The sequence below is a fragment of the Zerene cesonia genome, chromosome 18 (assembly GCF_012273895.1).
Source record: "Zerene cesonia ecotype Mississippi chromosome 18, Zerene_cesonia_1.1, whole genome shotgun sequence".
NCBI classification, from domain to species: domain Eukaryota; kingdom Metazoa; phylum Arthropoda; class Insecta; order Lepidoptera; family Pieridae; genus Zerene; species Zerene cesonia.
This window is the reverse complement of record NC_052119.1, coordinates 90,325-101,069: the sequence shown is the minus strand read 5'-3', so window position 1 is coordinate 101,069 and position 10,745 is coordinate 90,325. Positions and strand designations below refer to the sequence as shown.

The following is a 10,745-nucleotide window of genomic DNA, read 5'->3' as shown; positions in this document are numbered from 1 at the left end:
GCGCCGCTCCGCCTCGGCCAGCCCGCGCCTCCACAAGAAGAAGAAGCGGCCGCGGCCGGAGCGCTCGCCGTCGCCGCCGCGCCGTCGCGCCGATAAGTCCCCTCACAGGAAAATCGGAAGAAGCGCGAGCAGGTCGCTCGAACTGTCCCCCGACCGCTCGATGCCGTCGCCGTCGCTGGACTCGCAGCTGCTGTCGCCGCGCACGCCGCCGCCCGAGCCGCCCGCGGAGCCGCCGCTGCGCCTCGTGCTGGACGAGCCGGCGCGCCGCCGCCGCCGCGACGCCGACCGCCCGCGCCGCCGCCTGCGCGACGCGCCGGGGCCCTCCAAGGAGGTGTTCACCTCCGGCGACAACATCCTCGTCAGCGTCAGCTTCAAGGACCAACAGCGCGGCGAAGAGGAGGAGCGCAGGAGGCGGCGGGAGAACAAACGGGACCGCCGGCGACGCCGCCGCAACCCGCCGCCGCCCGAAACCGAGACCGCCAAACCCGTTGCGATCATAGATCTAGATCGCTCGCCGTTTAGGGAACTGACGCCGTCCCCCAAGAACGTGATAGTGCTGAGCGACAGCGAGCCTGGAGAGAAGGACGCCGCGGAGGCGCCGGCGCCGGCCGCGGCCCTCGCGCCGGCGCCCGCCGAGCCGTTCGCGCCCGCGGGGCCCAAGACGCCGCCGGAGCCCAGCGCGGAGCCCAGCGGGCCGCCCGCGGGCGCCACTGCGGCGGCCGCGGCGCCGGCGGCGGCGGGCTCGCCGGGCGCGGCCGGGCCCGAGCCGCACTCCCCTGACGCGTACGACCCGTTCGAGCCGACGCGCTCCGCGTCGGCGTCGCCCGCGTCGGCCGCGTCTCCCGCGTCGGCCGCGTCGGCGGCGTCGGGCGCGGGCGCTCCGCCCACACCGCCGCGCACGCTCATGACGCTGGAGTCTGCGCAGCGCACCAACATGTCTGCGGACGACGTGCTGGACCGCCGCCCCATATCCCCAGCTGAAAAGGTAAAGCACCTGACAAGCGAACAATATTCATTACTAAGAATTGGACTTTCCTGAGAGTCCAGTTTCCTAAGGAACAAACATGACATAATATCAGAATAATTATTCTTTATTGAATTTTGGAAGGATAAAAAAATAAAATAAAATAATCAAATCAAAGTGGAACATGAAATTGCTCTTATTTCTTGTTTTTCTTAATAGTAAACTAATTAGTAAATAGGTTTGCACGTGAAGTATAAACGTTGTAAAAAACTGTTTCTAATGATAAGTAAGTCAACAATATCAAACCTAAAACATATTATATTAAATAAATGCAACAGAATTTTTCAGAATGTTTTATTAGCATATATACGATTTTTGTGCTTATTCATTCACAAATGCCTGTGGTGTGTGTTTTAGCCTGTGTCGAGTGACGGGTTAAACCGCTAACTAATTAATCAACATTATCCGTAACTTGAAAGGTGCTAGCGTTGCTCCAGTCGACGCGCGACGTGTCGCCCGAGCCGCCGCCGGGCGAGGAGGGCGCGGGCGGGGGCACGGCGGCGGCGGGCGGGGCGCTGTCGAGCGCTACGGGAGCGCCGGCGGGCGGAGCGGGCGCGGGGGCGCCGGCGGGCGGCACGGGGAGCGCGGGCGCGGGCGCGGGCGGCGAGGAGAGCGCCGCGCCGCCGCCGCTGCCGCGCATCGTACTGCCGTCGCCCACGCGCGCGCCGCCCAAGCTGTTCCCGGGCAAGCCGTCGCCCATCAAGTCGAACCCGGTGAAGCCGATGGCGCGGCCGCCGTCGGAGCCCGGCTCGCCCTACTCGCCCGGCTCCTCCGACTTCGGCGACCTGTTCGAGCCGCCCGCGCGACGCCGCCGCCCGCACGCCGCCCCCCCCGCCGCCGCGCACAACTACCACAAGAAGAAAGGTGACGCTCGCTCGCACGCTTATACGCTGCATATTATATATGTTAGATAGCGTACATTTAGATGATCACGTAGTAACTTGAACTGTAATAAATATCAAATTTGCTTATTGAAAATAACCAATAACATCAAATTACACAATTACACATACCAAATTCCTTTAGGTTTGCAGGAAAGTAATTTATACATTAAATCCAACATTTTGCATTCAATTCTACATTGAACAGTTCAACAAAGTCGAGTGTTTACATTGAAATGAATATTCGATAAGAAAACTCAACACCTCGTCTTGCAGGTAAAACGCAAGTGGGCGTCAAGATAGACGACGACAACCTGAAGATCCTGGACGACCTGCCCAGCTCCGCGGTCGAGATGCAGGTCAAGAGCAAGGTGACCTATACGAACATTGTTTCTTTTATATCAATTATTACATTTTCAAATCATACAAAAACTTAGTTTCTGCAAAAAAAAACTCATGAAAATTTTCACGACTCAAAAGAAAAATATATGTCACAGTTTAACATAAAAGTGTAAGTTCATGTTACATATTATTGTTTTTGCACACACAATCATTTCATTATCGATTATTTCTTATTCCATAGTTCCTGAAGAAGCTGAACCGCCAGGAGCGCGTCGTGGAGGAGGTGAAGCTGGTGCTGAAGCCGCACTACAACAAGAAGCACGTCACCAAGGAAGAGTACAAGCACATCCTGCGCCGCGCCGTGCCCAAGGTAACGCCACACGTCGACCTACGCCACGCCACACAACCCCACGCTACGTCACGCTGCGTCACGCCACTCTAACCGACGCCCAGCTACCCTACACTGCGCCATACTTTTCATGCCATGTTACATCACATCTCAGTCGTGAAATATGCGATGCTACACTATTTTATGATATATCACGCTATGCTACACGCCACGCCACGCCACTTCCCGACGCCACGCTACGTCACGCCGCGGTACTCCGCGCCACACTGCTCCAAGCCACGATACACCACACCTAGCACCGGGTGCTATATATAAAAATTTAACACGAGCCAGTTTTCTAACTTTAGGTATCCTCAAAAAGATTCCAGAAGTGTATGTTTGTTTGCTGCAGATATGCCACAACAAGACGGGCGAGATCAACCCGACCAAGATCCAGTCGCTGGTGGAGGCGTACGTGAAGAAGTTCCGCAAGAGACGCAAGCTGGGCCTCGCCTAGCCGCTCGCCCGCGCTGCTACGGACTATGTATTTTAATTACGCAACGTTTTATTTAAATAAATAATATAGTTTAAATCGTGAATGAATTTGTTATTTATCGAATCTTATCTGTTGTCGCAGAGATATATTTTAAACCTTATTTATTAGTTACGAATGTGCCCGCCCCGGCGCGTGCGCTGAATATGTTTTTAAACGACGATAATAACAGGGAAGCAATAGAAGTTTTGTAATATTTTGTTATGAAGTATGATAGTGACTACAGATTTGTCGAGTTTGTGCTGACGTGGCGCTGCCGGAGCCCGGGGCTCGTAGCGGGTCAATGTGTATAATAATATCCATCTATATTCGCAATAATTAACTTTGTACAAAAATTCATTCACTGCCACAAGAGATCACTTAAATAGAAATATAAAATATAGTTCAATTATTTAGTTACGAGATATCGGTTAATATTATGTTTAAGTTAATTAAGGGGTAGTGAAACAGCTAATAAAATGTTAATATTCTTATGCATTTTTCATTTCGATTATCATTCACCCGTTTTTATTTTAGATGTTAAATTTCAATTCATTTGTACATTTTTTATAGAGCGATCGTATAATCGCACCGAGAACAAAATTTAACTTATTATGTTCAACTCTCCCTTTCCATACCCTAGAGAACACCTATTTTAAAATCAATCTACTTTCCTTCCAAATGGACGCGTCACATGGTCATTACCAATCACTTTCATATAACTTCTGACACAAAGTATTAATTAAAAAAATTGCTAGTCTGTTTTGAATGAACAACAAGTATTCGAAAAGTAAAAATCAGATCTTAATCATAATTAGTCAGTGAAATCAGTAAATCCATCAATGTAAAAAATCCCCTAACTTAACAGGCTTGGCTACAGGAGTTATTGAATTTTTTAGCGCAGAACATTTCATTGATATATTAATGCAATATATGTTTAGTTACTCTGTGCCACTAACTTACAGCCAACCTAAATTGCAAATCAGATACGGATTTTTGTCTATCATCAAATATAAAAATATGAATGACTACTGAGCTGCTAGTAATGAGCTTTACTTATTATAAGCCTCATGGTAACAGTGTTCCTTTGGTTAAGACATCCTACTAATATTATAAATGCGAAAGTTTGTAAGGATGTGTGTGTATTTGTTGCTCTTTCACGCAATAACTACTGAACCGATTGCAATGAAATTGCAGGTAGCTGGACGACTGAAATAACATATAGGCAACTTTTTAACCCAATATTCTTATGGGATGCGGAATTATATAATAGATATTACATAACGCCTAAAAGGTTTCTGTTTTGTTTTGTTTTCTCGAAGTTGACTTTTGATATGTTCTTGTTTGTTGGATAGTTTTCATTTGCATAAATTTTTGGTCTAGGTGAAAATAAAACAACAGGTTTGTAAAATATATTTATTCAAATAAAAAATAAACTACATCTAAAATAATAATGATAAGAGAGAGCGCAAGAAGCGAGCACAGCGCTGCTCAAGCTGTGGTGTAATTTTGTAGCTCCTTTAATTTATAAAACGATAAAGATTTATTAACGAGCTCTAAGAGAACTGCTATCAACCCTAGTGTATGCAAACAACTACATCAAATCGAAGCCTTAAAATCGTTATAATCATTTAAATAATATATTTCATATTGAGTATAGGTATTAGATATATTACTTGATGAAAATGAGTTTAAAATATGAATGAATTATTTTAAAGTTTCACAAAGTAAAGAGTGAAACTCAAATCGTATCTGATCTATACGTAACAATAGACTAAAAAGAAAGAAAAACTATTCTACACCTAAATGTTCACTATCTTAAAATAAATACAAATGTAGCCAGGCATTTTTAATTAAAGTTCCTACAAATATATTTTCACTGTTATTCAGAAATTAATGTTTCCAGTAATGCGTAATAAAGCTGTTTATATATGGCTTCGGACTATTTCACGCAGAGTTAATTAAAATGTGTCGTTCGGAACTACGTATTTAAGAAATTGCGACATATTTCATTATCCGTTATACACTGGCTTTCACTTGTCTGTTCACGTGGTGTGTGTCTGGGTGTGTGTTTTCTGTGCGGTGCGGGGGTGGGGGAGGTGTGTGGGAGTGGGCTGGTGGTGGAGATGGTATTCACTTGGCGACCGCAAATCCGATGGACTTGTTCTTGACGTCGAACTCGGTGTAGTAGCGGCCGATGAACACGTCGCCGAGGATCCAGAGCGGGCCGTTGGGCGGCGGGATGTCCAGCCCCATGAAGCCCGACAGGCACACCGTCTTGCCGAACTGAGACACCTGTCGACACAAACCTTCGTTCGTACTCACGTGGCGGCGAGGGCATTAGCGCTGCATGAATCCGAGTTCGACAGGAACGAAACATTCACACTTGCGTGTCATCAAAAATATCGTTGTATATAATTTTAGAAGTACAATAAATTGGCAAAAGTGTAAGAAAGTGCAATCGGATGATATGTATGATGAATTCGCTCACCCTGAGGATGTAGTCGACGGGTTTGAGCAGGAAGTCGGTGCCGGCGATGCGCAGCGCGACGTCGGGCAGGCGCGGCAGCAGCGCGCAGTCCACCGCGAACTGGCCGAAGGCGAGCGGCGCCGCGCCCAGCGCGCGGTTCAGCGCCTCCACCTCGCGCTGCGGGCCCGCGATCAGCGACGTGCCCGTGTCCGCGATCGCCTCGCAGCCCTGCGCCGACACTCGGTTGTGGACATCATGGTACAAGGGGGGGCCTAGTGCACATCCTTGTGGAACGCCACGCGCCACACATTTTTACAGGACGGTATATCATTGACAACTTTGGGGCGTTCGATAGAAATATTTGAAAAAAATAGCATGATTGGGATTTGAATAAGTCATGTCATTTCTATTAAGTAAATTAATATAAAATTAACAATTAACATTGTACATACTTTAAAAATACGCATAAATTTACATGTGCTATTATAATTATTCAATTTGCGTAGTAATTACTAAATCTAACTCTTATTAGGTTAGTTAGATTAGTTTTGAACAGATATGACACTGGACCAACTCTTATTTCTTTGGAGCTTAATAACTTTAGCAACTGACAATAAGTGAATTAATTATATCAATGTGTGTGAATTGTGGTCAAAGCTCGAAAAAAATTGGTTATACAAATCTGTTCATGGCTCGGGGACCATACGGTGTGTAAGATTAAATAATAATGAACAAAAACACATATCTTCCAACGTTTCCTGGAGCTCCAGAGCTTTGAGTTGTTTGTTTTTATGGAAAAAATGAGAAGGGGTAACATAGACAAGGAGCTGACCTGTTGGCAGAAGGAGCTGTTGTTGACGCGCAGGCCGTCCATGCGGAACTGCCAGTAGGTGTCGCGCGAGAGCGGCACGCGCGTGAACTCGCCCGCGAAGTGCGCCGGGTCCGACCCGCCCAGGATGATCTCGCCGCCCTGCGCCGCCGCCGGGTCCCTGCGCGCGGACAGCGCAGACATACGGTTAGGTGGACTCGAAGGACCATTTTTGACTTTTTTAAACTTAGCTTCATTACACATGTACAATCTCTATGCAAATATAGATTTATAAAAGAAAGAGACTTTTTCTCGCAACTTCAACGTTACAAAAATGATTATTTAAATTAGAATTTAAGCTTTTGAAAATAACATTTTCTATTCCCTTCGCTATAAATTTATTTTTTAGAATGAAGTAAAATTAAAATTTTGATTATTAAAAACACAGTATAATAAACGTTCTAAAATTATGCTTCAATATGTTTTTTTGGTCACAGTACTCACCGGTTAAGGTAAAATGAGAAGACAGGCTGCACGAGCCCCTGCGCCACCATGTTATCAAATACGGGAGTCACACCGTCTACAGAAATACTGGAAAGTTATAATATTAGACATAAGTTACTCATCGTAATGTTTATTATTTATGTTAATAATTTACTCATATTATATTATCAGCTAGCGAGTTTAAGAGAACCCATAAATTATCTTAACTTAAAAACAACTTCACAATTATAATAATGATCCAGCTAGAAGGACCATTAAATATAAGACAATAGGTTACGAATGTTAAAGAGATATAATGTGTATAACTATATATTAGTGATATGCATGATCTGGAACAAGATATGTTAGCTAATTATTGTTATGTAAATCGGAATATAGAAAAATATGAAAGAAATCCTGACTCTTCATTGATCTAATCTATAGTTCGAGGTGTCAGGTAGAAGCGGTTACCTGCTGAAGGCCATGCCGAGGATGCCGTCGAACTTGGCGGCCACGAAGGCGAGCCCGGGCTCCGACAGCGCCTCCGCGAACGTCTGCGCGCGCACGCGCAGCCCGCCCACCTGCCGCGCGCACACACCAAACATTTAAAAATAAGTGTGTGAAATGGAATGAATGGGTTTTTTAGTTTTAATTCCAAATGAAGGGCATATTCAAAGAGCAACGCTATAAATTATAACTTCTATATTTGTTATTGCACTCAATGGATTCAAACGAACAAACTCACGGTGACGTCGTCGGTGGAGAGGAAGCCGGAGAGCGAGCCGGAGCCGTAGTGGATCGCGAAGTCGGTGCCGTTCTTGCGGTACGACGACGACTTGCTGCTGTCGTACTTGTTGTGCAGCACTGCGCACACACCGAGCTTGGTCATTTATACACCGACACTACGCTACGCTTATGGCGTAATGCTATCGAAAACGCTTTATTCTAAAAAGGATGGATATTCCATTCTTGTTAGAATATACGATTTTTAGCATGACCGAAACAAAAATATTTTTACCTGCGGCTTCATTCCCATAGGCTACCTACCTACCTGGCCGGTAATTCATACTTTAATCGGCATCTACGAGTATACGAAATTTCATATATTATAACCGATCAGCTGTTTTGTATGTGCATGCGTGAATAAGTAACAAACACGCAAAATTATTAGCTAAATATTCATCCATTTTTTTTAAATATTTAATACAATTGTCTCAAATATCATTCGTGTAACATAAAAGAACTTCTTTCTCCTTTTAATGCTCACCTACACGATGTTAAATTAAAATTATTATTTATTAGCTGGAGTTTTACATAGAACATTGAGCAAAACATATGAGCTACGTACGACAAGCGATGTTGGTGTAGTGGCACTTCTTGGAGGGCACCCACAGGTTGGAGGAGCCGGTGTCGAACACCACCTTGAAGCTCTGCGGCGGGTTGCCGATCGAGATAGGCCCGTAGTACTGCGCCTGCAACGCACAGTACAGCTGATGTGCAACCGTCCGTTCGTTTGTCACGAGGCCGCATCGCGTGAAACGCGATCGAACTGGCTACTTTTGAATTGACTGGACTGCTACTTGGTTATCGTAAAGGCCAGCATTATAATACGCAGGTGAATGAACTTACGACGGTCTAATCGAAATTAATCATAGTTTAAAGCTACGTGACCGAATGCAATATTAATATTACTGAATGAATATATTACCGCTTTAAATATTACTGAATTTAAATTCAATACTTATATTTCCCCATAAAAACAATTTGTTATTTGTATTAAAGCGAGAATGTTTACAATATAATAGCTTCATGTAGCGTGTTGTTTGTCACGCGATGGACGACCGCAATTTATCGCGTAACTCATTCCGCTTTATTCCTTTGCTAACGATTAGTAATAATAGTGTGAAGTTCGATTGTTATCAAAATTGAATAGCTTTTTTTTAAGTTTGATGGGGAAATTATATTGCGGGGAGACTAAGATGTTACATGTCTTGAAGGTAATCACAAGATAGAAAATTATATAAGAAACTTCAAATTTAGTTTGAAGCCAGTTTTGCAAATTGTCCGAGTAGTGATTAATGTGAGACGAACGAATATATTGTTTACTGAGAATTAACTTGACAATTAGACGATAGCAGGAGTCACGGCGCGGGCGGCGAGTGCGTTGACAAATGGCGCGATAAGCGACGCCGGGTTATCGGCGTAAAGTAAATAATAAATATTGTCCTTATTACTTGCCCTGATAAAAATAACAAGCGTAAATATAAATAACTTTATTGCGAACACACCGCTAGTGTCAAATTACGAGGATTCATTCAGTTAAATTAATTTGCATTGCTTCTGGTTAACAATGTATTAAGAAATCATTATTGATACACGAAACTAAAATATATTTCAACAAAGGAAATATCAACGATAATTATTTGACGAATATTTTTATTGTAGAAATTCTACTGTGAAACAATGTTTCCAGTGTTGTAATGGCCCCATGATGGGAGTATATTATCAAGCGTTTATAAATAGGAACATTTCTTTTAATACTATTTGTTACTAATTATTTTGTTATTTTACATAGTTACTACTCTGTAACTACTATTCTGTAAAGATAAAGGATTTGTATGTTAATGAAGAAGTGGCGGTGCGTTAGTTATCGCGTTATGCATAAACTACAGGTTCGACAGGACTGCCCCCCACACCCTCTATTTGATTGAAAACTAAATACTTATTCATACATCGAGGTAGTTGGAGAGTGGTTCAGGGGCCGGTGCTTTAGCGGCGTACTTCAAGCGCGTCATGTGCAGTTCCGTGCCCACCTCATGTAGATGCTTGCGCACCGTTTTCATACGGTACAGAGGCACCCTGCGTTGAACACAAACATAATGATAGGATAAACATTAAAAGAATTTTCGTGTAGACTTGGTAAATTTGTTGAAAATATTGACGTATTATGATAATCAGATGAGCATTGCTAATTATAACACTTTCAGGTACACAAGTGTACAGTAGTTTTATAAAATTCAACTATAAACTAATTACGACTAAATTCAATAAATACTTTCATCACAAAGACTTTTACATAACTACGTATGTTACGAACCTTTGAAAGTCGGCCAGGCATGCTGTTACAGCAGCCAAGAGTATTATCCAGGATCTTAACATCGTAAATGCAAGTCACCACCAGACTCTGAAATTACAAAAAAAAAAACATTAAAAAACCTGCACGAACTAATTAAATCATTTTTCAATCATCAATACTATAACATACTGCTACAATGGTGAGAGTACACTTGCGATTCGTTTCAAATAATGAATAGAAGTGAGAAGCAATACAAGTGCGTATTAAACGGTCGACGAAATACAATACCTAATCGTATTACCGGCGCACAGAATTACTGAATATGATTATCATCAAAATATTTTTCAGGCGTTTGACAACTGACAATTGACGTTTAAACAAACAAATGACAATTGATTCAACATTGCCATTTTATTTTTCTTAGGGTAAGGTCGATTACCTGTCGCTCTCACGAAAGAAGTCTTAAGAAATAAATATAGTTTAAAAAAACTAAAAAACACGCTTTTCAAGCACATCAAACTAAAAACTATAAAATAATTTTTAATATAAGCTGAAAACAATAATGAACGAAAAATACTAATATTGTTGTGAATAATTTTTAATATAAACTGAAAATAATAATGAATGAAAAATACTAGTATTGTTGTGAAAAAAGCGTGGGGCGCTTTGTGCCATATTTTTCGTGTACTCGATTGGAGTTATATATATGCTAGATATATAACAACAAATAATTTTTAACATGCAGATTTCATTCAAATTTCGTACACTTATCAAGAACCATCATTCATCCCATCATCCCAT

General features: G+C 43.1%; 2 protein-coding genes across 3 annotated transcripts in view; one reads left to right on the top strand and one right to left on the bottom strand.

Moving 5' to 3' along the window:
* LOC119834034 (serine/arginine repetitive matrix protein 2) overlaps nt 1–3,599 on the top strand; it is a 10,466-nt gene extending 6,867 nt beyond the window's left edge. Inside the window, exons 8-12 of the mRNA XM_038358311.1 lie at nt 22–985; nt 1,444–1,888; nt 2,182–2,276; nt 2,489–2,617; nt 2,988–3,599. Coding sequence (XP_038214239.1) covers nt 22–985; nt 1,444–1,888; nt 2,182–2,276; nt 2,489–2,617; nt 2,988–3,092 — 1,738 coding nt within the window. The 3' untranslated portion in view covers nt 3,093–3,599. The remainder of the gene's footprint in view (nt 1–21; nt 986–1,443; nt 1,889–2,181; nt 2,277–2,488; nt 2,618–2,987) is intronic.
* Nucleotides 3,600–5,126: 1,527 nt separating this feature from the next.
* Nucleotides 5,127–10,331, bottom strand: LOC119834138 (lysosomal aspartic protease). 2 transcript variants are annotated; one of them, XM_038358431.1, is made up of 10 exons: nt 10,233–10,331; nt 9,966–10,052; nt 9,601–9,727; nt 8,217–8,340; nt 7,614–7,732; nt 7,340–7,449; nt 6,890–6,976; nt 6,410–6,566; nt 5,599–5,805; nt 5,127–5,402 (listed from the first exon to the last, which is right to left on the bottom strand). In XM_038358431.1, exons 2-10 carry the CDS (start codon nt 10,025–10,027, stop codon nt 5,241–5,243), a joined length of 1,155 nt encoding a protein of 384 aa, XP_038214359.1. In that variant the 5' UTR covers nt 10,028–10,052; nt 10,233–10,331; the 3' UTR covers nt 5,127–5,240. The 2 variants fall into 2 exon arrangements, with proteins under 2 accessions (XP_038214359.1, XP_038214360.1); XM_038358432.1 differs by having other exon boundaries at nt 10,134–10,290.
* Between the last annotated feature and the right edge of the window lie 414 nt (nt 10,332–10,745).

What these genes read in the sequence shown, in the direction of transcription:
- LOC119834138 (XM_038358431.1), bottom strand. Translation starts at nt 10,027, where the DNA reads ATGTTAAGATCCTGGATAATACTCTTGGCTGCTGTAACAGCATGCCTG. An exon ending in CTACACCAACATCGCTTGTC is followed by an intron (nt 7,733 to 8,216) that starts GTACGTAGCTCA and finishes GTGTGTGCGCAG; the next exon opens with TGCTGCACAACAAGTACGAC. An exon ending in TTCTCATTTTACCTTAACCG is followed by an intron (nt 6,567 to 6,889) that starts GTGAGTACTGTG and finishes GTCCGCGCGCAG; the next exon opens with GGACCCGGCGGCGGCGCAGG.